Raw genomic sequence first — 26,703 nt, 5'->3', positions numbered from 1 at the left:
CCTCTCCCAACCCCCTGCTTGTGTTCCCTCTTACTGTGTCTCTGTCACTCTCTATCAAATAAATAAATAAAATCTTTTAAAAAAAAACTGTTTAATGTTTGCAATTGGAAAAAAAAGAAAAATATGTGAAATACGCCAGACACAAAAAAATTCCACTTACGTGAAACATCTACAGTCGGCAAGTCCATGGAGCTAGGGTAGATTACAGGTTACCAAGGGCTGGGGTAGAGAGGATAGAGAGTTACTGTCTCATGCTTAGAGGTGATGAAATGTTGGAAACACAGTGGACCCTTAAACAACACAGTCTGAACTGCACAGGTCCACTTAAACACAGATTTTTTTCTCAAAAAAAATTACTATAAATGCATTTTCTCTTATGATTGTCTTTTTCTCTTATGATTTCTTAACATTTTCTTTTCTCTAGCTTACTTTACTTTAAGCACACAGTACGTAACACATACACATTCGCCGACTACTGATGCTGTCAGTAGGGTTCTGCACAACAGTGGACTATTAGTAGGTAAGTGTGAGGGGAGTCAAAAGTTATACCCAGATTTGACTGTGCAAAGGAAGGGGGGTCATGCCCCAACCCACCATGATATTCAGGGTCAACTGTAAATAGAGCAGACAGTTGCAAAACAGCATGAAGATTATTAATGCTAACGAACTGTGTACTTGCGAATGGGAAAAATGACAAATTCTTTATTATATATATTTTATCATAATAAAAAATATCTTTCAATATGCTTGGAACATTTAAGAGAAAAAAGAGGGCAAAATATTTCATTACTTTATATTGAACTCCCTACTGAAATATTTTTAATATATGAGGTTAAATGAACTAAATTATTAAATATTTTTAAAAATCTGGGGGCGCCTGGCTGGCTCAGCATCTGCCTTTGGCTGCCTCTGGCTCAGCTCATGATGCCTGGGGTGTGGGTTTGGGGAGTCCGCTTATCCCTCTCGCTCTGCCCCTCTCCCGCTCACTGGCCCCCTCTCTCAAAGCAGCTCTGTCCCCTTCGCACGCACATCCGCACACACCCTCTCAAATAAATAAAATCTTAAAACAAAACAAAACAGCCTAAGGTCTTAGAAAATACCAGTGAGGGCTTCTCCAGGGACACCGGACTAGTGAAGCCACATAGAGCCCTGTGCTCAGGAAGGCCAGTGCTGGGGTTTAACGCTCTGTTTCACCATATTGAAATTGTTAATAATTTTAAGTTTGAATTTGTATTTTATAAAAGTAGTCTGATAGGACAGTGGGCCACAGGTCAGGAGCCTGGAGCTTCAGCTCACACATGGTCCTACCTCCAGTGTTCCTGGGAAAGATTCTGCCCTGGCTCTCCATCTCCCATTCACCCCACCTCTCTCTCTCCGCCCTCATCCTGAAACCACTCCCTCTCCCCTGCACCACTTGCTGCAGTAACCAAGCTGTCACATTCCGTCACCACCTCCACTGGAAGCCTAGCAGACTGAGGCAGAGAAGAGGTCAAGGTGGGGACCCTGAACCCTGCCCAGATCCAGGTACCACGAGCACCCAGCACAGAGGTGCTGTCCCTTGGGAGTCCCCACATGCTGTGGGTTGGGATGGGACAACAGGCCTGTGGGCCAGCCCAGGTCCACATCTTCACTGTGCACAGTGCCGTACAAATTACACAGCCAGCCCCTACTTTAACTGATCAAATGCTAGCTTTCAAAAAAACAAGAGACTCTAGTGAGTAAGCAGGGTTTACATCTACTTTTAGAAAAGAAGATAAGGTTCTTGGAAGAGTCAGTCTTTCCAAAAGTTCAATTTTTTCTCAGACAGGCTTTCAACAAGAACTCGACAGCCTAAAATTTGAGGTCTCAACTCAGGGGACAAGTAGAGTCCCGGACACTTTGGAAATTGGAGAAGGCAGAGTGACACCTCACTGAAATTTGACACGCTGGTAAGGAAGTGGAAAGGACCACGGACAGACGTTCCCTCGGCTCCTTCAGTCTCCAGGGAAGACTCTGGAGGCCTCGGGTTTCCAGTAAATTCCCTCTGCTTAAGTTGGTCTACTGTCGGTTTCTGTTGCTTCAAACCAAGAAATTCTAAGTACTACAGGGAATTAAGAATAAATGCATCTGACATGGGAAAGATTTCTTAATAGAGATTCAGTGAAAAGACAAAACAAAGCTAGTAGAGTATCTCAGTTTAATCTCCCACTTAAAAAAATCTAGAAAGACATACAACAATGTTAACAATGGTATTTTGGGTAACGGCTTACCAATGAGTCTTCTTGTATCTATGTTTCTGCATGTATTTTCTGATTTTTCTAAACTGAATTTCACCATTGCTTGAATTTTAAACAATTTTATAAAATAGAGAACTACAGATTTAAAAAAACAAGACTTTTCCCCCAAAAGAATCAGTAACATTTAACCCAATAGTTAGATAAGTTAATAGTTGTAAACCATTCAAGTCTCTCAATTTTCCATTAAGAAGTGTGTACGTATCTGTGTCAACACAGTCAAAGTAAATAAATCTTGAACAAACTCAGATGAATAGACACAGTCTCAGGCTGACTAAGGAAGCGGAACTTAGTGAGGAATATTGCTCTATACAATGTCAAAAATGAAGGGTACCAGGATGAAAACTTTTAGTTATTACTCATATTTTATCTAAGACTAAAACAAAACGAATTTTGGAACAGAATTCCATTTAAAAAGTCAATTCGCCTCCAAGGAGATGAGAGAGAGAGAGATGACGCCTGAAGGCCATGCCTGACCCTAGAGTGGGTCCCTCCCAGACCGAGAGGACAGCCATCAATGGTCAGACAGGATAAAAATACCAGCTCACTTCAGCGGACAGCCATCCTGTGGTAACGTAAGAGACCACCCTTACTCTCCAAAAACACACACTTGAAGTATCACACACACTCACACACACACACACGAGAGAAAATGTTACAGCAAACAGAATAAAATAAGAATGACTGGTTAATCTTGTTAAACGTAATGTGTTCCTGAAATCACTCAGCCTGGTTTGATAAGGGTTAACCAACTGGGTTGTGGTTTTAAATTTCATGTTCCTGGAATACCCTTTCTAATTCTTTCTACTGGGTAAACCTACCCATTCTTTAAAAACAAACAAAACACGGTTCAAATCTCACCTCCATAAAGGCTACTTTAGGGGTGCCTGGGTGGCTCTGATGGTTGGGCGTCTGCCTTCAGCCCAGGTCATGATCTCTAGGTCCTGAGATTGAGCCCGGTGTTGTCTCAATCCCACTGCAGCGGGAGGGGGGTCCCCTGCTCAGAGGGGAGTCTGCTTCTCCGTGTCCCTCTGCCTCTCCCCCTGCTTGAGCTCTATCTCTGTATCTCTCTCAAATGTATAAATTTTTTTTAAAAACCTTTAAAAAAAAAAAAAAGCCTACTCTAGCTTCCCCAGCTAGAAGTGATCTTTCCCCATTTCTCACAATTATTAAGTCTGTCTCTCAGCTCCTGCTAAAAACTGTCACCTCTCTAACAGGGGAGAGGATCCTAGTACCCTAATTCTCTATATTCCTTCACTGCAATAAGAACACAGGCATAAAGATTAACTGATTTGTCCAAGAGCACATAATTAGCTAAAAGCCAAGATTAAGATAAAAGGCATCTCTTTATACCCCGCCGCCCCCCCCCCCCCCATGACCCATGAACATTCTCCATCTGTCTACTGAAGGGCAGCACTACACCTTCAGGGGTCATTTTTGGAGCATCTACCACACGCCAGGCATCACTGTAGGGGGTTCCCATAAATTATCACTTGAAATACCCTGTATCTATATACATACACTTGGGTTCTTAGCTTATTTATATATATTCTCTACAAATACTACTTAAATACATGTACTTACTGTAAGAAAATGATTTATAAGAAAGTTGTAAGAAATGATTTATTTGTAAGGTGATTCAGATGACCAAATATGTATTTCTCAGATAAACCTGGTCTTCATTCAGTTTCTGAAAATGCTTCAAAACCCTAACGGCGCAGTGGAGGTCTTGTTATTCATGAAGGGGACTTGCAGATCCCACCCAAGAGCGTGACGGGTTCCCAGGAGGACCCATCGTGATGAGAGGGCTGGAACCTTCCGGCCTACCCCAACTCCCAGGGAGGTGAGGGGGGCTGCAGGCTGGATCAGCGAATGACTTAATCAACCTTGACTATGTAAGGAAAGCTCCATAAGAATTCTATTCCCCACTCTGGAGAACTCCCACACATGGTAAACCAGAACACCTCATGTCGTGTCAGAACTGGGCCCAGGAACTTTCCAAGAGCTATTACTAATGGACTGTGTCTATACCCACCTGCCCAATCTTATCTCCAAATAACTACCTTGCTTTCATTCTCATGCATCAACTATGACTTCTGAACAGAGATGCAAAGAACTCTGCGGCTCTTTGCTTCAAGACTGTTCCTGAGCAGGAGCCTTCTAAGAGCTTCCACTCTGGACTCCCCCACCCTTCTATTTGCAAAGGACTTTCAGTAATAGTCTGTTATGAAAAGTATTGCTCTGCTTGGGTTTCTACTTTTGTTCATTCATTCAAAACTTATCTGTTAACAATGCATATCTATACTTAATACAAATATTAAAATATTGATATACATATATATATATATATATATTACATATCTCTGTGCCAGACCACAGCTCTGATCATAGGTAATACAGTGGATTAACAAAACAAAGAGGCCCTTGTCTTCTTACATTGGGTGGGAGGCGGTTTGGAGACAGAAAATAAATAACGTCAGGTACTATGAGAGCCTTGAAGCAAAACAGAGTAGTTAAGACAACAGAGCACAGAGAAGGCAGCATTTCAGAAGGAAGAGGTCTCCGAGGCGGCAGTGTCTGAACAGAGAATTACCTAGGGTCCCGCAGCCAGAAATGGGTACTTGTCTACTTGAGCGCAAAAATCAATCCTGGCCATTAATGAGGACCGTGGTAATTACTAGTCGTTCAGTATTAGACCACCTTTTTATAAATAAAATCAATCTGGATGAAAGTCTGATATTTGAAAATTAAGAAACTGAACCCTTCCCAGGCCAATACTATGAACTGAATTGTTCACAAGTCTAAAAACATTCAAAGTAGACATGGTCCTAAACATGTACAGAATCACCAATGGCTTTAAAAATGCACACCAAGCCTTACTTAACAATTTCTGTCTCTTTACTATAGATGCCAGCCATCCATTCTCAAGTCACAAGAAGGGAAAAAATTATGAGAGTATGTGAGTGTGAGCGTCACTTGTAAACCTGTGTTGAAACTGCACACCTTAAGTCCACACGTCACACCACATGTGCACCCCGCTGGGTGACTACTCCCAACAATCCAGGAGGTCACGTCAGGGTCTTCTTTTGCCAAAAAAACAAATAATTCAACACATTCCCTTTGAAGATCAAAAACAAATATATTTGATAACTATGAACTATAAAAAGAACCATGTAAAAATAACTTTAAAAATCTGAACAGCTTAAAATAGCTCACTTTAAGTCAGAAAGACATAAATAAGAACTAATTTTGCTCTCATGCAGTCATTTGAAATACTAGCAATTTCCACCTTGAGGAACACTCCCAGTTCAGATCTCACCGCCATAAAGCCAATCCCGCATCGCCAGGGCCACTGTCTTCTCTCCCTCTCACACATGTATTCTTACCTTCAGCAACTCCTTGCAGCTGTCAAGCCCAATATCCACAAGAATGCCTTTCACCTTTTTTCGTACCTTCCTGATGTTGTCAAGATTTTCCACAGGAATCTGAAACATTTTTGAATTTTTTCCTGAAAAAAAAGAGAAAAGAAAAAAAAATTGAGTACCTACACTGAGACATCAAATATTTAGCTGAGCAGGTAACACACTAAGAACAGAGTAATTTTCAGGGTGCCTAGGTGGCACAGTCAGTTGGGCGTCTGACTTCGTTCCAGCTCAGGTCATGATCTTGGGGCCATGAGATCAAGTCCATCACACTCCACACGGGGTCTGCTTGAGACTCTCTCTCCCTCTCCCTCTGCCCCTCCCCACCTCCCACTCGCCCTCAAATAAATAAATCTTTAAAAAAGACAGAGAGAGAGAGAGAGAACAGAGTAATTTCCAACAAATTATGCTAGGACAACTATATATCAACATGCCAAAGAATGAAGTTAGACACAAAAAACAACTCAAAATGGATCATACACCTCTCTACGTAAGAGCTTAAACTTTTAATCTCTTAAAAGGAAACAGACATAAATCTTCATGACCTTGGATTTGGCAATGGACCCTTAGATATGACACCAAAAATCACTAACAACTAAAGAAAAAGAGAACTGGAGTTCATCAAAATAAAACTTCTTAATATTTTTATTTATTTGAGGAGAGAATGCAGAGAGAGCAATCACGCACACACAAGCAGGGGGAGCAGCAGCAGGAGAGGGAGAAGCAGGAGCCAGATGCGGGGCTCAATCCCAGGACCCCGGGATCGTGACCTGAGTTGAAGGCAGATGCTTAACCAACTGAGCCACCCAGGCACCTCCAATAAAATACTTTTATGCTTCAAAGGAAATCATCAAAAAAGCAAAAAGAGAATCCACAAAATGGGAGAAAACATGTGCAAATCGCATTTTTAATAAGGAATTAATATCCAGAATATATAAAGAAAAGAACTCTTGTAACTTAATAATTAAAAGACAAATAACCCAACTTAAAAATGGGCAAAAGAGAGGTGCCTGGGTACACAGCCTGTTAGCTGCCCAACTCGTGGTATCAGCTCAGGTCGTGATCTCAGGGTCATGGGATCTAGCCACACATCAGGCTGGGCTCTGCACTCTGGGCAGAGTCTGCATGAGAGTCTCTCTCCCTCTTCCTCTGCCCCTCCTGCTCAAGCTCATTCTAAAAAATAATACATCTTTTTTTAAAAAAAGAAGAGAAAAAAACAGAGAAAAGATCTGAATTTCTCCAAAGATGATATTCAAATGGCCATTAAGCCCCTAATTAGACGCCAGGCAACATTAGCTGTGGGGAAATGAAACAAAACCACAATGAAATATGCAACTTTATGCTTACTAAGATGAACATAATTTAAACAAAAAAAAAAAAGAAAGAAAGAAAAAACACAAGTGTCAGAAAGGATGTGGAGCGACTGGATCTCTCATACATTGTGGTAATAATGTACAATGGTGCAGTCACTTTGGAAAAAAGTCTGGCAATTCCTCAAAAGATGAAACATACAGGTACCACATGAATCATCAATTTCACCCAAGAGAAATTAAAAAGATGCACCCAAACAAAAACTTGTTCACAGTGTTCACAGCAGCATTACCCACAAAAGCCAGAAAGTAGAAACAAGCCCCATGTCCATCAACTGATGAACGGATAAGTGAACTGGGCATGTCCATACAACCAACGTTTGGCCGTAAAGGAAGTAAAGGAAGTGACTGACAGGTGCTATGATGTGGGCTACCCCAGAGGGGCACTACGCTAGGTCGAAGGAGCCAGACATGCAGGACCACACATCGTGGACTCCACTCACAAAAACTGTCCAGAACAGACAAATTTACAAAGACAGAAAGTAGAATACTAGTTGCCCAGGGCTGTGGAGGCATGGAGGGGATGGCTAAGGGAACAGGTTTTCTTTTGGAAACAATCACAATGTTCTAAAAGTCAACTGTGGTGATGTTTGCACAACTCTGTGAATATACTAAACACCAGTGAACTATATACTTTAAATAGGTGAATTGTATGGTATGTAAATTACATCTCCAAAAAGCTGTTTTTAAAATATCTAAGGCGGCATAAAATTAAACTAAACCCTGTGGTACTTGACCAGAACGGGAGGTACAGGTGTGACCTCACTGTTTTTAATACACACATATATAAAAAACACAGTTGCAAATGTGCGTGTGTATATTCCGTAGCTTTGTTCACTGAGAGTCGGAAGCACTTACACAACCCAGCAGCAGGGAGCACTCCTGAGGCCCACATCTTTCTTTCTTTTCTTTCTTTTTTTTATTTACGTATTTATTTGAGAGACAGAATGAGAGCAAGTGGGCTGGGAGGAGGGACAAAGGGAGAGTCTCAAGCAGCCTCTGCACTGGGTGCCGAGCCTAACACAGGGCTCAATCTCATGACACTGAGATCACGACCTGAGCCGAAACCAAGAGCTGGATGCCTAACTAACTGCACCACCCAGGCACCCCCAAATCTCACTTTTTAAGTCACCTTCCATTAAAAAGAACCAGGGCTCCTTACAAAAATGGCTGATTCTAGGGCTGGAGCATGGGAAAGGCAAGACCAGACGACATTGTCCTGTACCAGAAAATAAGAAAGAGTGGTTCAAAGAATGGTGAGTCGTGTCAAAAGGACTCATAAGAAACCAACTTAAGCAAATTCCCGCAACCCAAACTGGGACAATTCGGGCATCAAATAAATGATAGTAACAGATTACAACCTGTGGCACTGAATTTTCCAAACACGATGCCACAGTACCTCCCGTCCCACATGCTCTTTTATAGTATGATCTTGGGGTACCTGGGTGGCTCAGTCATGATCACAGGGTCGTGAGATCAAGCCCCATGTCAGTGCAGCACTGGGCATGGAGTCTCCTTAACATTCTCTCTCCCTCCCCTCCACATATACTCTATTAAATAAATAAACCTTTTTCATCTAATAAATATTCTATATGATCTTGACAGTCCTCCCCCAAAGTCAGGCATTTATGCCCCATCCCTTGAACCTGGGCAGAACTCTGTGGCTACCTCAACCAATAAAGTATGACAGAAATAATACCATTGGACTTCCAAGACTACAGCATAAAAATGCTACTTGCTTCTGCCTGCTCTCTGGGGACCAACATTCTTAGAATCCAGACACCATGTCATAAGGAAGTTCAACTAGCCCACATGAAAAGAGCACATGAAGATGTTCCAACATCAACCACCAGACATGAGAGCGAAGGTCCTTCCAGACCCCTGGTTGTCAAGTCACCCCAGCCTTTGACTCTTCCCAGATGAGGAACAGAAACAAGCCATCTCCCTTGCTCTGGTCTGAACTCCAGATTCAAAGAATTACTGAGTTCTAATCCAGTGTTTTAGTCTATGAAGTTCTGGGGTGATTTGGTATACATCAACAGTAACTAAAATATAACGCAGCAGAATATAAACTTAAGTCCATGCTGACATACACAATTAAATACCCTGAAAATCTGACGAAGAACAGAATATGTACGTGATTTCCAAGCACCTCCCCCCAAATTACTTAATTATAACCAAAGGAAAGGGGAGCCTGGGTGGCTCAGTCAGTTAAGCACCCAACTCATGATCTGGGCTCCAGTTATGATCTCAAGGTCTTGAGATCGAGCCTAGTGTCATGCTCCACCCTGGGCACCAAGTCTGCTTCAGATTCTCTTTCCCTCTCCCTCTCCCTCCCCACCCACCCTCTAAATAAATAAATAAATAAATAATCGAAGGAAAAAGTAATTCACAGAAGTCTAGTAGACTTCTAAGCCCAAATTAACAGACACTCTACAAAATAACTAGCCTATAATATTTGAGGGTCCAGACCATACAAGGTAGCACTAGTCATAACAGCCAAAACATGGAAACAATGCAAATGTCCTTCTAACGGTAAATGGATAAACAAACATGGTATACCCATACAAACGAATGCTACTTGGCATTAAAAACGAGGTAGTGATGCACGCCACAACACGAATGAACCTCATAAACATCATGCTCTGCGAAAGAAACCAGACGCAGAAGCTCCCACGCTCTCTGACTGCACGTATGTGAGCTGCGCAGGAGAGACAACTCCACAGACACAGAAGCGAGGTTAGCAGTTGGCTGGGGGTGGAAACAGGTTTTTTGGAGTGTGCCAGAAATGTTCTATCATTAGACTGTGGTGATGGCTACACAGCTCCACCTGAATTACACACTTTTAAAAAAGATCACGGAAGGAAAACTAAGGAACTATTTCCCACTGGAAGGCACGAAAACAAATACCGGGTGAAATTTTAAGTTCGCTCTTTCACCAGAAGTGTTATTGGAGCACTAGCAAAACTTCAGTGGGACCTGAGGATTCGACGATAATAACATATTGATTTCCTGATTCTGATAACTGCATTCTGGATATGTGGGTGAAACACTCTTATCGTTGGAAACAGTATCTGGGGTAATGTGGCATCTTGTTTGGCAAGTTACTTTCAGAAGTCTCGGGGGAAAGTTCTTCCCATTACACTGGCAATTTCTATGAATCTGCAACTATTCCAAAGTTTTTTAACGTGTAAGCTCCAAAGCTACAGAACAGGCAAGTCAGATTAAGAACACCAGGTTAAAATAACGAATGCCAATCTTCTATTATCAGAATGATAACTTTTAAAGATTGATCATCACTGGCAGTGAAACTAAGTAGAAAATCTTTAATTTCGACATGCGTAGAGGGCAATTTAGCCCTATCTCCCCAGATTCTAAATGACAACATCTATGAGTCAGTAATTCCATGCCTGCAGCCATCCTGTGACCCCTCCTCCCCCAGCATATACCTGGTGCCCCTCCCACTTCAAGCTTCTTGCATGGCACCGTGTTCCAATGATCTGTTTATGCATCTACTTCTCCTATTAGACTTAACCCTTTTAGGGTAGGAATCATGTTGTCTTTGCACGTCTGGGACCTATCACAGAGTGTAATACACAGCAAGTGTTCACAACAAGGGAACAAAAGAGATAAAATAAAACAGGGTAGGGATCATAAGACATACAGAAAGTGATGGGGCACCTGGGTGGCTCAGTCATTAAGCGTCTGCCTTCAGCTCAGGTCATGATCCCAGGGTCCTGGGATCGAGCCCCATATCACGCTCTCTGCTCTGCGGGAAGCCTGCTTCTCCCTCTCCCGCTCCCCCTGCTTGTGTTCCCTCTCTCGCTGTGTCTGTCTCTATCAAATAAATATTTTTTTAAAAAGTGCTAAAAGGTTCAAAAAGGCTATGGGACCATTAGAGTTGGAGCCTGAAACAGTCTAGGCAAACAGATCAGCATCAAAAAATTACTGAGGTAAAGGAAAAGTCTCACTATATTTGGCCAAAACTAAGTGAAACCAAAAAGGTATACTGGAATCAAATGGGTGGGATTGGGGGGAGGAAGGGTTAACAGGTAAGAGAGAGGAATTCCCAGTGGGTACAAAGGAAACACAAAATTTCTGAGCAGCTCATTTGGAATGAGTTCCAAATCTCATTATCTAGGTCAAAAGTAGGTCTTGGGTTCAGCAGAAGGAGAGACTGAAGGATCATTCAGTATGTTATAACTGAAGAATATTAACTCCTAGGAAATAAAGTAGAAAATTAATAAAATTACTAGAAATGAAACGCACCGAATTGGGTTCTAGCCTTAAAAAGCCCCACCGAGGGGGCCTGGGTGGCTCAGTCGGTTGGGCCTCTGACTCTTCATCTCAGCTCAGGTCTTGACACAGGGTCACGAATTCAAGCCCCAAAGCCTCACCTAACAGGGGAGCTGTCAAGAACCTCATGAGGGTGTTCCTAGAAACTACACACAAGGTCACTTTCAAGCTCACACCGGCTTCTCGGGCCAGAGAAAACCTCGATAAACTACTGAGCGATGCTCTATGGATACTCTCATCAGACTCGCTTTCGTCTCCTCCTTCAGTCCCGTGGCCCTCTCTGCCCCTGGGTTCTTCTTTCCCCAGGGCGGGCGGCTGCACAGAACTGTCCAAGGTCACGCACGACCACCCCCCTCCTGCCTCCGCAACAGGGGGCTGCACCCGTGCTTGCAGAGTACAAGGGCGGTGGGGGGCGCAAGCTCGGGACCGCGACCTGAGCGGCCGGGCATGCGGGGACTGCAGCACCTGCAAGGCAGCGGGCTCCGGGGGCTGATGCAGGCTGGCCGGCTCTCAGGAGGACACTGACGGGAGCCGTCCGGGACGGGGCAAGTGGTAAAGGCCCGCAGTTACTTGTTCAAGGCTTGGGACAGGGCCAAGGAAAGGTCAGTCGTCTTCCCCGAATCCGGAGAATGGGCACTTCTTGCTTCAGGCGCGAGCACGCGCACCTCCTCGCTACTGCTGCTGCGGCCCCCACTCGCCGGTGCAGCTGAGCCTCCGGCGCTCGGACCCAGCAGACGGACGCGGCCGCCCTCGTCTACCAGCCTCGGTTCACGGTCCACTGCCCCGCGCCCGGCCCACGCGGACCCTCCGAAAACGCCGCTCCCACGCGCGAGGACGACGCCCACGGGATCGTGCCCTGCACGGACGCTCCGTTCTGGAAACGCGACCCCGCACAGCTCCGGGCTCCCGCGACATGGAAGGCGCCACACGGGCTCAGGCGCGCCAACGCCGCGTCGCGCTCAGCAGGAAAGGGTCTGGGGCGGCCCGCGCACCCTCTGGCAGGTCACAGTCCCGGCCGCGGGTGCCTGCGGGGGCTGAGCGCGCGCCCGGCGGTGCCCGCAGAGCGCTCCGACTCCGACCTCGGGAAACCGGCCTGGAGTTCAGCGGCCGGAGAACACCCCGCGCTCGAGGCGTCGACGCGCGTCCCGGACCTTCACCACGCCACGGGCCTCAGGCCTGTCGCGTGCGGCAGCGGCGCGGACACGCGTGACAGGCAGCGCGGAGGGGCCGCCCGCACAGACGCGCGCCGCAAACCTGGGAACAAGGCGCCCCGGGATCTCACGCAGTCCCTGCCCCAAGTCCGCCTTCGCCGCCGGGAGCCGGCCAACCGCTGACCCGACGCGGCTCTGGGTCACACAGCCCGGCAGGTGCCCGGGGTCCCGTCCGGCCCCCACCCGAGTCCCGTCCGGCCCCCGGGGCGGCACCGCGTCCCCTTCTGCGCGCGGGAAGACCGCCGGCCGCAACCCAACGACCCGCGTCGGTCCGCAGGGCCGCTCCGGGCGGGGACGCGCGCATCCCCGACCTCCGACCCGGGACCACCGGCACTTCCACAGCCGGACGCGCGGCGGGCCCCGAGGCTCAGCCCCGCCGCCTGCAGCCCCGCCGCCGCCCCCCGTGCCCCCGTGCCCGGTGACAGCGCGCCGCTCGCGCCCCGAGAAAGCCCTCAGACGACCGCGCGGGGGGCGCGCCCCGCCGACCCGCAGCTCCCGCCGCGGACGGTCCAGAAACAACCGCGAGCGGAGGCGCCGCCAACAGCCGCGTCAGGGGCGGCCGGCGGCGCCCGGCGACAAGTTAGCCGGCGTCGGCCTTGCGCACCCCCCGGCCCGCGCGCCGCCCTGCCCCGGCCCGAGCCCCACCGCAGCCCCGCGCCCGCGGACCGCGGACCTCGGCGGCCACTCCCGGCTGCTCCCCGCCCAGGCTCCGGGGGCCCGGCGGCGGGGAGACGCGCCCGGGGGCCGCCCTGGCCACCGCCCGCCCCGCGCCCCGCCGCCCCTCTCCGCGCGGCCCACCCCCCGACCCCCGCCCCGGCGACCACCCCCGACGCCCACGTGACGCGGACGGTGACGGGCGCCAGCCGGGCCGCCAACCCCGCGCCGGGAGAGCGTCGCGGGCTTCGTGAGGCGGCCGCGGGCTGTGGGCGGGGCGGGGCGGGGCCGCCGTCCGGACTCCGCGGGCCTGGGCCGGGCAGGGCCGGGGGCGTCGCCGGGGAACTGGGCCGGGGTCGTACCTACCGCTGGGCGCTCGGAGCGCCGCCGCCGCGTCCCCCGCCGCCTCTCGCCGCGGCGCTGCGGCCCGCCGGGGCCCCGCGCCTGCGCCCGCCTCCGCCCCGCTCGGCGGGACCCCCGCCTCGGCGCGCGCCCACCCCCGCGCGACCCCGTCCCCTCCTCCCAGCTCGGCCAGAAAGAGAAAATGGCGCTCGATTTGCGTCCGGAAGTGACGCGCGCCCTCATTTGCATGCCAGTACAGCCAGCCAATGGGGGGAGAGGGTGCATGGGGCCCCCCCACGGGCACTGCCCCACAGGACCCTTGGGGCCCCTGTCTGAAGCTGGACTGGAGGCTCTGGAGTGGGACTGGGGGGTCCCCTGTTGTAGACCCCGCCCCTAACCCCCTCCTGCCACAGTGGGCCGGGCTGCCAGCCTCTCCCTTGCATCCCTGCAAACTCTCGAGAGAGTTTGAGTAGGTGGTGACGTCATGGGAAGGGGCGGGGCAAGGGTGTCGTTCACCACGTGACCAATCACGTGGGCTCACCAGAGCTTTGACTTCATTTGCATGGCATGGGGGTGGAGCTAGTGGCCGTGGCAGGAAAGGGTGGCCCCGCCCACATCTCAGAGCCAATAGGAAGCTAGCTGCGAGGAGAACCCCGCGCTGCCATTGGAGAACACAACTTGGGCTCCTGGAGGTCGGACAAGTGCGCCCTTGAAATTGACACCTCTTGGGGACAGCCTGGATGGGGGCTCCTGACCTCCCAGCCCTGTCCTGAGAACGCTGCCCCACTCTCCTGCGAAGCCTGGTTTCCCGTGGGCGCTTCTGTCCGCTGCGGGGAAGAGGGGAACCGCGCGTCGGCAAAAGCGCCACCGGCCCGCGGGGCCCCGGCGCGCAGAGCGGGTGGAGCGCACGAGCACCCACTTCCCGCGACGGCGCACGTGGACGGGGGCGCACGTGGACGGGGGCGCACGTGGACGGGGGCGCACGTGGACGGGGCGCTTCGACCTGGCCTGGGCCCTCCCCGCGGGGCGCACGGAGACGAGGGCAGGCCTGCAGCCCCTCCTCCCCCTCTGCTCCCTGTGACCCTCCAGACCCTGCCCTCCGCGTGGACCGGCTCCGGCAAGGCCTGCCCGCCTCGGCTCATCTCAGCAGCGGAGCCTCCTCCTCCCGGAGCACCAGGACCTTCCACTCGGGCTTCCGGCCTTGCAGCGCGCCAGGCACACCTGCTTCCGCAGCAGCCGCGCTGACCTTGGAGCCGGTTGAGGGGGCGCGTCTGCCCGTGTCCCCCCAGTCCGTCCTCCCCTGGACCTGCTCCTCTTGCCCAGCCCCTCATGTGCAGTCATCCGCTCCCACAATGGCAGCCTGTCCCTCTCTACTGGGACCTTCTCCTCAGTGCGGCCCAGTGACCCAACACAGCAGGCGCGGACGAGCGGAATGAGTGTAAAAACGTGTTAAGTTCTGGACGGATACTACACCGCCACAGTGTGCTCTTTCCCTGGAGGAACACAAGTCTAATTGAAGGAGAGTTTGATCGTTCTAGTCATGCATTATGATTCAAGGTGATCATGAATCACAGAGCCAAATGGGTACAATATCCCTATATGTCTTCCTTGAAATCACGGGTGTGCTTAAAAGTAGAGTTAAAGCCTTCAAGGGCCTCTTGATCCAGATCCAGGTGCTCTAAGGAGAGCATTTGGTCACATTTCTCCACAGTTGCTTGGACTTCCTCGACTGGACAGCCTCAGGCTCTCCACCCCAGCCCTCACCACTCTGTAGAAACTCCTGGGTCACCAGCGACCTCATAACTGTTAGACCCAAGAACAGAGGGGAGTCCTCACCCTTCATCTGCAATCCCTCTCCCTTTCTGGAAGCCCTTCTCTCCCTGACCACTCCCAGACGTGCCCTTTCATCTCCAAGCTCTGACTGTGCCTTACATCTTCACCAGCTTCTCTCCCTCAGCCCATCCTGGACTGTGGGTCTCCAGGATGACGCCCACTTTCATTCCTTTTTCAACACATATTCCTCCCCCACATCCTGTGTGCCAGGCCCTGTGCTAGGTACTAGAAATCCCATCCCTCTCATTGTATTACTCTGCATACTCTCCCTTCTTAATATCAGCTGTAAATTCAAACTTCATTATTTCACTTCCAAATCCGTGTGTGTTCCTCTCTTGCAAGCCTCAATTTACTCTTCTGGCTGCCAGTGGGGCAGCCCCGCCTGGGTTTCCCACGGGCACCTCAGATGTAAAATGTTCCCAACAGCCCATCAACCGTCTTTGTAATTACAGTAAGCGGTGGGCTTAACTGTCCTTCATTTTCCCATCTCCAGTTTTCCAATTTTACATCCTAAATGTTCCTCAAATCTGTTGTCTCCCCAGCACCTCGGAATTCAGGTCACCCCCTGACGAACACCAACACGAGCACCCACCTTATCGCCAGCTTTGGCTCCTCAGGTGCATGCTCTAGGCAGCCGTCCCGAGACGTAGCCAAGACAAACAGAGCCCCACCATTCCCCTTCCTATCTTCAGCCATTCTGCATCCTCCAGGATCAAGCCCAGTGGTCAGCATGGCACACAAGCTCTCCAAGCTTGACCGGTCCCAGCCCATCTCCTGCCATCAAAAATACCACAGTGTCCATGGAGTGCCTGCCCTCCCCAACACCCGAACCAATTTTCATTCCACGGCCATCCGAAGCTGAGTTCTGCTGCCCTCTCTTCCAGGAAGATCTCCCTGACCACCACCACTCCACACAGACACATCAGAAAATGTGGCAGGCACTTCTCCTTGGTGTTCCAGAACATTCTGTGTGTCTGTCACTGTGCTCACTGGGTTGTCCCATCACCATCTGCTAACGTGTTTGTCTCTCAGGAAGTACTCTGCCAGCCGTGTCTTCTTCGCCGTCGTACTCCTGATGCCTAGGTTACTTGAAGAAATAACATAAGGAAATATTTTAATAAATACAAGACAACTTTAATAAATGTTGAATAAAAGTTTTCTCCCAGCTTATTATTAAAGATTCGAACATATTGAAAGTTGAAATAATTATACAGTGAGCACCATCACCAAGATCTTGTCGTTAACATTTTGCTCTCCTTGCTTTACTACGCACCTCTTGACCCATCCTCTGTTTTCTTATATATACATTCAAAAAAAATTGCCGACGTCCGTCCACTGCATCCCTATACCTCGGCATGGGTATATAATGAATGATGTTTCAAACTACCGTCCACAGCTTTGAGGTTGAGAGGACTGTCCCTCCCTACCACAGCAGGAATGAGCAACGGGCCCAGTGGGACTGGTCGAGATCATGTCCCAGGAGTCGGGAAAGTGCCGGCGGAGACGTGGCCAACTCATGTCCCAGCACACGCGTTTGCTCCGCCCACTTGCTGTCCCCACAAGGACAGATGCTTTGATTTTGGTTCTTCAAAAGTGAAAATGCTGTGCTGAGTCCTTCCTACCCCCTCATCTCGTAATCCGAATCAGCGCTTGTGATGTAATTGCGCAGCGTGACGAGAGCCATCGGGGTAAGCACAGAAGAAGGAAAATCGGGGACTAGCCCCGGAGCCTGTGCTGCCCTCGTGCACGTTTAGAAGCAGGGACGCCCTTGGTCTTGTCCTGCCCAGAAGGCCCTAACCTGGGGACAGAAGTGCCATTATAAAGTGGCTTTGTATGTAAAGAGAGGAGGGGAAGAATCCTTTCTCTGAGACACAGACCCCGGGTGAAGACAGTGGGCTTGATCTCAGCCGCACCCGCTCCCGCGGCGGCCTGTCCCCACGTGGAGTCCGCGCAGTGTGCAGCCACATGGGCAGCGCTGGCTGATCGACACACACTGTAGACAAGCTCGTCTACGATGAAATATATCGCTGCATCATCCAAAACCACTGGAATGTCCACAGAAAAGAGGGAAAGTTACTCTTTGTGAACAACTTACAACAATCTAATCATGCCTTTCTTGCCTATGTTCTATATATACTTTTTGTGTGTCTGCTGGGTGCCAAGGAGACAGTGATGAGCAGAAAACCAAAGCTTGGAATCCCGTGGAGGAGACCATCACTAGTGAAATAGCTACAGAGTGAGACTGGAATTAGAAACTGAGGGAGAGGCGCCTGCGGGGCTCCGTGGGTTAAGCCTCTGCCTTCGGCTCAGGTCAGGATCCCAGGGTCCTGAGACAGAGCCCTGCATCGGGCTCCCTGCTCAGCGGGAATCCTGCTTCTCCCTCTCCCACGCCCCCTGCTTGTGTTGTCTCTCTCGCTGTCTCTCTCTCTCTGTCAAATAAGTAAATAAAATCTTTTAAAAAATAAGATAAAATCAGCAGAGGCAAACACTCCTGCAGCAGGTAAGCTCTCCACAAATCTGCAATGCAGAAACCCGACCTAGAGTAGCGGCCTTGCGGGAGCAACAACCTGAGGTCAGAAGGACAAGAAAATACTACTGGATCAAGGCAGCGAGACACGGTGAGCGGAGGCAACTCCAGCAGCAGGAACAGCCCCTGCAAAGGCCCTGTGCCTGGAGAGAGCATGCCCTAGGCATGCTGACGAGAGAAACCAGAAGTGCAGAGCATGGGAAGAGAAACACTACGAGAGTAGGTGAGGGACCAGATCATGAAGCCACTGGTCCTAAGACCTTGGAGAAGCTCATTAAGCGTTTTCACGGGTGGGTTGATAGAATTAGATTTGTGTCTGAAGAGTACAGGTGGCTACGGTGGGGAGGAAAGACTGGAGATGGGGGGAGGGAAGATGTGGGAACAAGAGCCCGGAACTTGTTGGACGGGCCCCGGCGGAAGAGCTGAGATCAGGGGAGGAGCTGGGAAGACAAAGAGAAGCAGGAGAAGCAGCCGGGAGAGACAGTTAGGGGCGAAGTGAGGAAGACGTGGTGATAGTTGGACCCTGCTGTGAGTCAGGGAGGACAGCACTGAATAACTTAACACCAACCAGCCTGACCTGACCAGACGTTTCTCCCAAGAAGACATTGCAATGGCCAACAGACACGTGAAAAGATGTTCGACTTCACGAATAATCGGGGAAATGCTATCAAAACCACAGTGAGATATCCCCTCACACCTGTTGAATGGCTGGAATCAAAAAGACAGGAAACAACCAGTATTGGGGAAGACATGTGGAAAGGGAACCCCGTGCGCTGCTGGCAGGAATGCAGACTGGGGCAGCCCCTGCGGAGAACAGCGTGGAGGGTCCTCAAGTACACAAATTAGAAATACCACGTGACCCAGTAATTCTGCTGCTGGGTGTTCACCCGAAGAAAACAAAAACATGAGCTTGAAAAGATTTATGCACCCCTATGTTTACAGCAGCGCTATCTGCAATAGCCAAGATCTGGAAGCAGCCCACGAGCCCACCACTGATGAACGGACAGAGAACACGTGTAGACTCGCCACACGGTAGTGTCAGCATCAGAAGGAATGAGATAGTGCCGTCTGCAGCAGGATGGACCTAGAGGGTCTGCTCGGGGAGATGAGTCAGGCAGAGAAACACAAATAGCATATGGTTTCGCTTACACCTGGATCTAAAAAGCAAAACAAATGAACACGTCCATAAATATGGAGAACAAACCGACGGTTGCCAGAGGGAGGGAGGAGATGAGCGAATGGGTGAAGGGGAGTGGAGACACAGGGTTTCCATTACGGAATGAAGAAACCACAGGAAGAAAAGGTTATGGTCAGTGTGTCATAGTGCAGCAGGGTGACAGATAGTAGCTCTTCCTGCAGCGAGCACAGCCCACTGGAGCGACGGTCCATCATTGCCGCACACCTGAAACTAAACTGTGTGCCAGCTGTGCTCAAATAAGTAAGTAAGTACATATGTTCTAACCCAAAACCTCCAAAGAGAGGGAAACAGACCGTGGAAACAGGAAAGAAAATGAGGGATCCCAGATTTGGTCTTGACCACGTTGAGGATGGCTGTGAAGACCTCGAGGTGTCTGGATCTGAAAGCCTGGGGGAGAAATACGAATTTAAAGTCACCATAATGTAGACGATAATTAAGCTACAAACACGGAGGAGGAGAGCAAAGAACTGAACACAAAGTTGCTAGTACAGAAAAGGCACGGGATGAAGGTTGCTTCTTGGAGTCACTTCTACCCTGTGATTCTATATTTTAACACAATAATGAAGTTAAAATACAAATCACTTTGCAGACACCCACCTTCCCAGGTTTATTATGACAATATAACAATAGGATAAACTTATAAATTACATGGTTGGTGTTGGTGGGGTTTTCTGGGGTGAAAAATCAGGATTTAGGGTTAGATTTAGCTGGATGGACTCAGTTTGGATGATCCCAATTTTGTTGGCAATATGCAAAGCTTCATAGTCAGGAGCCAGGGGAATCTGCCTTCTGCTCTCCATCAGCCCTGACGGGGTGCTGACCTTGGCCACTCAGTGTCACAGAGCTTCCTCACAGCCTGTCTGATGGGGGGCTTGCTGGCCTTGACATCCGCAGTGAACACCAGGGTGTTGCGGTCTCCGATTTTCTTCACGGCTGACTCAGTGTGGCGTCGTGGTCCAGCTTGGTTCTCACGCGGGCTCTTTTGAGGACCCCTGGGCCGCCTTCAGAGGTGCTGCATCTTGGGTGGTGGGAGTGCAGGGAACGCGCAGATCTTTTCTGTGTGTGACTGTGGACGCCTTTCAGCAGCGAGTTTTGGGACTTCAAAGCTCCTTTGCTTTGGCTCTGGCTTTGGAAGGGGCAGGGATTCCTCCTTGCCATCTTCCTGAAAGGCCGATGTCGGTATCATTGTGCAACAGGTAAAGCATGAGACCCCATGCCAATGGAAAGTCGTCCCATCGTAATTATTTCTAGAAATCATGGCTTCCAAAGAAAATTTTCAGATATGTTAATATAAATTATCTACATGAACTATTGTAACCCTACAGGGAGGGTTGACAGAGTCACGACCGGTGTGGTCTGGAAAACATAACCAAGTAATCAATGGGGTAATGACCGGTGGGACGGTGGTGTGGTCTGGTAACAACACGAGGAGCAACTTGCCCAGGCAGGCGTTGGGAGGAGCTGGAGGGGAAGTCATGTCTATACTGAAGATGCAATCAGGTGAAGAGAGAAACAGATTATTCCAGGTAGAAGAAATGGCCTGTCCCAAAGCCCAAAAAGAAAAGAGAGCAAGACATGTTCCAAAAAATTAAAAAAGGGTCCATTTGGTTACCAACGCCAGAGAGAGAAGGCTGGAAAACGAATCAGGGGTATATTATGTCCAGTTACAAAGAGCAGATCTATGCCAAGGGCAGTGGGGAGCCATGGAAGGTTTTAAAGCAAGGGGGTGATCTAAACATGCGTGTTTTGGGAGGTCACTCCAGCTTCAGGTTTTAGCACCCGTTTGTCGCACATGCTCTCATAATCTACATAAATCCAGTTTGCCATGTGACGTAAATGCAGGCCTCCCAAGTGAGAATGCAGAGCTGCCATTTACCCAGATCCTCCGCTAACCAGCGAGCCCCCCACCATCGCTTGCGTCTGATAGAAACTCAGTAGTGGGCGGGAACGGACGCTCGGGTTGGAGGCTGTTGGCACAGGGAAGCTGGAAGTGGCTAAGCAGAGCTGTGACAACTTGTGTCCGGGGGCCTACAGGTGTGGGGAGTGTACTTTCCCCGGTGGCCCTAATTTGGAAGGGGAGAAAACAGGGGACGCTGGCAGCCATTGGCCAGGTCCCGCTCCTTCTGGGCCGATGGCTGCAGAGACGATTGTAAGTGTCCATTTGTATGTTCAGTCTCCCAGTTCCCCTGCCCTCTGGGTCTTTCTGACACCTGTGAGAGGCTGACCAGTTCATGGGAGGCTGGGGACCTTCACAGCTTGGGGACTGTCTCAGAACCTCCACAGCCAGTCATATCATGAGACGTGCTCTCTCTGTCGCCGTGTCATCACGGCAACCGTCTGACCTGAGAGAGCAGCTGCCCAGAATCGTTCAAGACCAGACAGGGTGCGACAGATCAGTATCATGACCACCATGACAAAGACAAGAACAATTCATTGCCTTTTTTGCCTTTTTTTCTTAAGAGACAGAAGGAGAGGGACAGAGAGAATCTCAAGTAGTCTCCACACCCAACATGAGCCGGACATGGGGCTCAATCCCATGACCCCAAGATCATGACATGAGCTGAAATCAAGAGTCAGACACTTAACTGACTGAGCCCCCAGGCACCCCCAATTCACAGTCTTGTAGGGTGCTTTGGAGCTAGGAACCCCATGTGCCCAAGCCAGACAAGAGAAAAAAATCCCATAGGCCATGAGGATTAACGCTGAAGAGACAAATGGCTTTTCCTTATGACAGGTGGCAGCCTGTTCTGCTTCACACGCTTCAGTGACGCCGGTAGAGCCAGGAGGATCCGCAGCGCACAGACACTGCCCTGACCAGCCGGCCAGGACGCGAGAGCAAGCCCCACTCCCGTCACCACCAATGCCAGTCTGCGGCCCTTCAGGACAGCGGTGGTCGGAGCTCCTCTAGGGGAAACGGTAGCCCTCCTTCTATTTGTAGAGCTCCGCCTTCAGGAAGACCGCTCTGGTTGTCGGCATCACGGCGAATCAGAAAGCCATCCAGGAAAAGTGCCTGAATAATAATCACGGCGCTCGATGAAGTGCCTCATTTGGATAAAGCCTCATTTTGGAGCTCATGTCTGAGTTGGGGTTTCTAGCTTGGTGGTCTCTAAAATTAGGGCCTCTGTGCACAGACAAGCCCCAGAGTACTTTTCCTAAAGTGAATGAGTTATCAGTCTGAGGAAAGCAACACCAACTGTCCTGGACACCCCCCAAAAAGTAGTGTCCAGCCAGGGCACATGGAGATCCAGGGACAGAGGGCTTGCCTGTGACGTGGGGGGTTGTGCACTTGGATCTCGTTGTTCTCTTTCAGGTGGCAGGTGTTTTGCCCATTGCTCTATGAAGGCTACTGAATTAAAATTTAGAATTAGCTGGAATTTGATCAACAGAGTTTAAATGATTCTTTATCTGGGCGAGAGGGACATGGGCAAAGTCACAGGCTAGGATAATTTATGAAGAGAAACTAACTGATTCTCACCATTAAGGAAGCTGAGAAGTCCCACAGTCTGTTGAGTGAGCTGAAGACCCGGAAAGCCAGCGGCGCAAAGCCAATCCACACTCTGTCGGTGGGAGTCCTGGTCTAAGGCCGGAGAAGACTGTGTCCAGCTCACACAGGCAGGCGGGAAGGAAAAGGAGCTAATCTTCTCTTCCTTTTGTTCTACTCAGACCCTCAGCGCCTGGATGACGCTCACCCATCCTGGGGAGGGCATTCTGCTTTACAGAGCACACCAATTCAGAAGCTAATCTTATCTGGAGTGCACTCACAGACACACACAGAAATCATGCTTGGTCTGCATACCCCATAATCCTCAGACATAAAATTAATCATCACATTGGATATCACCTGGAACCAAAGCCTCAAGGGCCTTTGCAATATCTCCAATGGGTTTTTTCTGGCTTCCACTCTCTATGGGATCCGAATATGTTTAGTTACTATATGCATATTTGCAGGATGGGTGGAACTATTTCCTTGCCGAGAAGTTGTAGCCCTTTACAGTGGCTAAAAACTTTGATTTTGTTTCCAACCAGGGACATCCCAACTTTTATATCAAGTGATCAAGGCACACACTATAGGAACCATCATGAAAGAACTCTGTAAAGAGATATTATTTACTCAAAAACTATATGGTCTCTGCCATCCGCAGTATTCTGGAAAGGCTGAAAGAGTCAAAGGCATCCTTAAATTAAAACGAGCAAAATTTTTGAAGCCCTGAGTGCCTTTGGCCGAAAGTATCCCACTGGTCCTTACAGCCACACGGGTTAGTCCCTCAAGGACGTATCTGTCACCCTATGACCTGGCAACAGGGAAAGCCCACACAGTCAGGGTCTTCGCCTCTCACACCAAGTCCTGCCCTGCTCCACACACGCATGGGACAAGAGTGCAAGGGTCCCACGTACTGGCGCTTCTGTCACCGGCAGGTGAAGGATGCCTTCCCACCAAATCCTTCTCAACAGCGTCTTCGTGACCCTGAACCCAGAGGTTCTGTCCATGGGAAAACACATCTGAGAAAACTGTTCCCGAACTCCACAGGGGCACCCTCACCATCGGTCACTAACAGCACATCCAGCAGTAAAACTCAAGAGAGTCAGATTTCACAGCTTGATTCATGATTCACAGCTGAAGAAGCAATCCAGAATTCCACCCAGCTGGAAGACTCTTTCAGTAAGGGACCTTGAACTTCACAGATTCCCTAGAAGCAGCTTATTTTCAGAAGCAGGCAGTGGACCAGAAACCATTAGAGCAAGCTGATGACCTCACCGAGTGGAGGGCTTCCACCCAAGGCCATAGTAAGTGACAGGCTTTGCTGGAATTGAGTTGAAATGCCAGTGGCTTGTCTGGGTTGCTCTTCCACAGAGAGACGGTGGGGAATTTCATAGTCAGCGATGCCAGGGAACGAGGCTGGTGAAGAACCTTCCTCAGGTTCCGGAACACCTGATCATTTTTAAGCTCTAGAAGAAAAGGTCTCTCAGTCCCTCCCTGAGAACGTAGTCAATTCATAAAGGAGGTGTCACAATATCAGATAAAAATGGCCCCCACTGTCTGTCATATCCAGTTACACCTGGAAACCCTCCCAAATGTCACTTCGTGAGAGGCCTGCGTCAAGATTGGCTAGTCTTCGGTCTATCAGAAGAGTGTCTGTTCCCTCCTGAGACAGGTCATGCTCTAAATAATGGACTCTGTTTTTCCGAATTTTAGTTTACCTTTTGAAACTTTATGTCCCTTTTCTCCCAGGGCCTTTGGGAGAAGGAGCAGAGGAGAATGGAGGCCGTTTCATGGGCTTTGTTCTCTGAGCAAATGTAGATGATCGTCTACATAGAGTGTCAGCACTGACTCAGGAGAGTGACTTAGATCCTTTCAGTCTTGATTAAGGACCTGAGCGCAATAGGAGGAAGGTCAATGAGCCCCGAGGCATAACCGTTCAGGGGTGCTGTTGTGCTCCCCAGGTAAAAGTGAAAGGCACTGCATGTCTTCATCAAGGGGCACACTGGAAAGGCAAAGACCCACCACATTGAACAAGTGGCTTCAGGAGGAACTGGCAACAGGATGGTATTTGGGTTGGTGGGAAGGAGAAATGACAACTTTATTGATGCCCAAAAGCCTCGAGCATGTTGATATCCTCACCCATTTTGTTCCTTTACTGAAAGAGCAGGAGTATACTCGGGAAGTGTTTGGCACCAGAAGCCCATGGATGAGAGGCCTTCAGCAAGAGGCAGGATATTTCCTTAGCTTCTGGCTTCAAGGAATATGAGGGAAATTCCGATAATGGTTCTAGTGGAGGTGGGAGCTAGTTGAACTTTAATAGTTTCTGGTCCAATTATTTTTCCTATGTCCGTGTCCATGGGATCTTCATACTTGTCAGGTACAGCATCAAAATCCTTCTCAGGGTTTGCATCAGATATCATGGAGAAGGCAGACGCAGCTTGGTGTTGAAGACAGGAGTTGTCTGGGTTTCAAGGAATAGTCCCTATAGTGTGCATTTATGGTCCAATCAATTTTTACAGGAAATGTTTCAAGTATGACTTTTAGGAGATGTCAACCTACTTTTCTGACTATCTTTGGACTGGTTTATCATGTAAAGGGGGATCCTGTAGGTCCCTTTCCAGGTCAGTCCCATTGGCTTTTGCCATCTAAGGTTTAGAATATGAAATTCTATTGATATAGGTCAGATGACCCTGGGTCATACGGATCAAAAAGAATTCTAAATGCTATGAATATTTGCTGGTCTTAACTGGGTTCAGAGAAATCCTTAATTATAGTTTTTAACTTGTCTTAGGTCCAAGGATTAACTCCACAGTTGCCTACATATCTGGCTTATGGAAGGAAAAATCTCTAGAGGCAACTGGTAATTTGGGGTTGTAAGAGGATTTTTTTGGAAAGCGTAGGGGATCTGGATGATGGAAGAAGAGGGCAGGGTCAATGGAGATGCAAATGGAGAGCAACCAGGGACAAGGGGGACCTGGGCTTGGGAGGCACCCCAGGGTGATAAATTAGCTGGGCGTTGCTAGAGTGTGTCAAGTTGGTCATTAGCCTTGGTTAGACAATCTTCTAGTGAAATCATTTTCTATTCAAGATACAATTCGGAGGGCGCTGCATACTAATCAAGCAAGGCCGCCCACTTGGGCCTAAGGAACCTTACTTCTTTGATTTTCTAAATACTTCTCAAATGCACAATATTTTTTCAAGCCGTATGTTCCTCAGGCTGCCCCAAATCAGCCTTGGTGAGGTTACGTCATTGAGAAAGACAGGCATAAGTGTTCAGGTTATAAACAAGAGTACCTATAAGAAGTAGGAGTTGTCCTGGAGGAGAGGCTCTAGACTCAGCACCTGAGAGCTGTGAAGGCTGGAAGGTATGTGATGTGATGGTCGTGCACCTTGAGTCTCAGCCCCCAACCTAACAGTTGACCTGGCAGGTAGAAAACCAGAGAAAACGCTCTCTGAATCAAAGCCAGGCTCTCAGGACACAAGGTTGGCAGAAGGACAACCTCATTTGGTTTCACTGGTGACCCACAGCAGTCTATCCAAGAAGACACCAGTCCATGGGAACTACAGACCAGTGTGGTCAGCGAGGCTGGCTCAAACCACAGGCTCATGGGCCTATCCTGGAGTTCCACTCTGCAATTCTTATCATTATGACCAAAACTCTTTTAGACAGCACAACACAAAGCCAGAATGCAGGGGCACATGGCTGGCTCAAATAGTTGAGCACCCAACTCTTGATCTCTGGGTTGTGAGTTCGAGCCCTACTTTGGGTGTAGAGCGTAGTTAAAAAAAAATAAGCTCTTTGAAAAATAAAAAAGAAGAATGCAAAGACAACAAAAGGGAAGGAAAAGAATCGTCTGATCCCACCAAGGATGCCACACAAATAGGAACAAATAACAAGATCTGGGAAGAAACATGAGACTAGCTTAGAAATGCCAGTCAAAGATTGCAGAGTTCAGACCCTCTGCCAGCTTACCACAGGGGCCTCTGTGGGGGCTACACCTGGTCAGAGGTGGGGACTGCAGTGACAGTCAGGGCAGACTGGACCCTGGCAGATCCTGCGTAACTGTGGAAGCAAATGGAGATCAGGTGAATGGGA

At 49.3% G+C, this 26,703-nt stretch overlaps 1 protein-coding gene across 5 annotated transcripts in view; it reads right to left on the bottom strand.

The window, feature by feature from the left end:
- Positions 1–13,717, bottom strand: part of ADNP2 (ADNP homeobox 2) — a 28,830-nt gene extending 15,113 nt beyond the window's left edge. The window contains exons 1-3 of one of the 5 annotated variants that reach the window (XM_046026006.1): positions 13,593–13,608; positions 5,660–5,781; positions 161–219 (exon numbers count right to left, since the gene is read on the bottom strand). In XM_046026006.1, the coding sequence (XP_045881962.1) occupies positions 161–169 (9 nt within the window). In that variant the 5' untranslated portion in view covers positions 170–219; positions 5,660–5,781; positions 13,593–13,608. Of the gene's footprint in view, positions 1–160; positions 220–5,659; positions 5,782–8,227; positions 8,246–11,334; positions 11,354–13,592 lie in introns of those variants that run through there. The other 4 variants (XM_046026005.1, XM_046026002.1, XM_046026004.1 and 1 more) reach the window with 4 other exon arrangements.
- Positions 13,718–26,703: the final 12,986 nt, after the last annotated feature.

The sequence above is a fragment of the Meles meles genome, chromosome 12, assembly GCF_922984935.1.
Source record: "Meles meles chromosome 12, mMelMel3.1 paternal haplotype, whole genome shotgun sequence".
NCBI classification, from domain to species: domain Eukaryota; kingdom Metazoa; phylum Chordata; class Mammalia; order Carnivora; family Mustelidae; genus Meles; species Meles meles.
The sequence above is the reverse complement of the archived record's forward strand: the minus strand, read 5'-3'. Positions and strand labels throughout refer to the sequence as shown.